The sequence below is a fragment of the Emiliania huxleyi genome (genome assembly GCF_000372725.1).
Source record: "Emiliania huxleyi CCMP1516 unplaced genomic scaffold EMIHUscaffold_6427, whole genome shotgun sequence".
In the NCBI taxonomy this organism is placed as follows: Eukaryota; Haptophyta; order Isochrysidales; family Noelaerhabdaceae; genus Emiliania; species Emiliania huxleyi.
This window is the reverse complement of record NW_005197180.1, coordinates 1-1,452: the sequence shown is the minus strand read 5'-3', so window position 1 is coordinate 1,452 and position 1,452 is coordinate 1. Positions and strand designations below refer to the sequence as shown.

Here is a 1,452-nt window from a genome sequence, read left to right as displayed (position 1 = left end):
GAGCTTACTGGAGCTCTGATGGACGGCCCTGACTATCCTGACACACAGAGACGGTCACTCTGACGGCACACAGCACCCTATAACTGCGTCATGACCAGCCTGCCATGCGTCGCCGGTGCCGCATTCGTCGCTGTGCTTCTTTAGCAGGCGGTGGACTATCGGCTGCGAGGACGGTCGCATTTGCGCGAGGCGAGGCGAGCATTCAGACGCGTTGCATGCGCCATGACTCGCGCCAGCGCGTGCGGGAGCTCCTGGCTGAGCGTTGAGTCCAGGCGAGTTGCGCTGGCCACGATCGCTACGCCAAGCCGAGCTGACGCGCCGAGGCGCCGGCCAGTCGCAGCCGTGAGGCATGCCACAGCAGCAGAGGCATCTGCCACCCATTGGGCGGGCAGACAGAAGGCCAGGGCAGCACTGGCAAGTGCAACGCGCCTCATGTCGGAGAGCGACCGTGCCTCGTTCGCCGCTTATGATGTAGAGTTTGTTGTAGAGATTTCACGTTGTAGAGCGCCTCTACATCGCTCTACAACGCACCCGCCTCGTCACGCGGTGGATGTAGAGCTCTACAGCTCTACAGCACTCTCCAGCTCTACAGCTCTACAGCGCTCTACACTCTACATCCTCTACACCCTCCCTCAGCTCAAACCTACTTCCTGACCGTAGCCTGACCGTCCTTGTGTAACCGTGTCTCATGTTTGGTTTGTCCTGCCGCGCACATTGTCATGCTGTTGGGTTTCTCCTGCCGCGCACATTGTCATCGACTTGTATCCGACTTGGTGGTTGTGGTGATGTAGCGATGGTGTGGGTCTCTAGTGACCTATACAGCTCCTCCGTGTTCCGTCTCCTGACAGTTCTCGTATGAGATTCCGAGAGGTCTGAAGAAGGGGTCGTGTCCGGTCGTGAAGGGTATCAAAATATTGGAAAAAAATCAGCGAACGATTCGTGCGGAGTGGCATATAAAAGAAAACAAGAGGTGCGACACGACGACGCGGGTGATGGGCAAGAAGCAGCCAGAGGCGGACCCTCCAGTGCGCGTCGAGACAACAACGGAGGGAGACGGCAAGACCTACCCGAGCCACGGCGATGCGCTGACAGTGCACTACACCGGCCGGCTCGCCAAGTCGGACGAGGTCTTCGACAACTCACGCGAGCGCGCGCCCTTCTCCTTCACGCTAGGGGCAGGGACGGTGATTCGGGGCTGGGAGCTCGGCGTCGCCTCCATGAGCCTAGGCCAGCGCGCCACGCTGAGCATCAGCGCTGAGGCAGCCTACGGGCGCAAAGGGTGCGATCAGCGCGGCAACGCCTCTGGCACGGGCTTCATCCCGCCCAACGCCGCGCTGATCTTTGACGTGGAGCTCCTCGACATCAATGACCAGCGTGGCGTGGCGAGCGAGGGCAGGCGAGCGGCTCGTAGCACCTTGAGAGGCGTCCCCAGCTTCTTGGGGAGTTGCAGGC

General features: G+C 60.8%; 1 protein-coding gene across 1 annotated transcript; it reads left to right on the top strand.

Moving 5' to 3' along the window:
* Window positions 1-992: 992 nt before the first annotated feature.
* EMIHUDRAFT_78676 (FKBP-type peptidyl-prolyl cis-trans isomerase) lies at window positions 993-1,364 on the top strand (the record flags this gene model as incomplete). The annotated part of the gene is made up of 1 exon (XM_005763187.1): window positions 993-1,364. A coding segment is annotated over one exon (372 nt), but the record flags the coding sequence as incomplete, so codon positions are not given.
* Window positions 1,365-1,452: the final 88 nt, after the last annotated feature.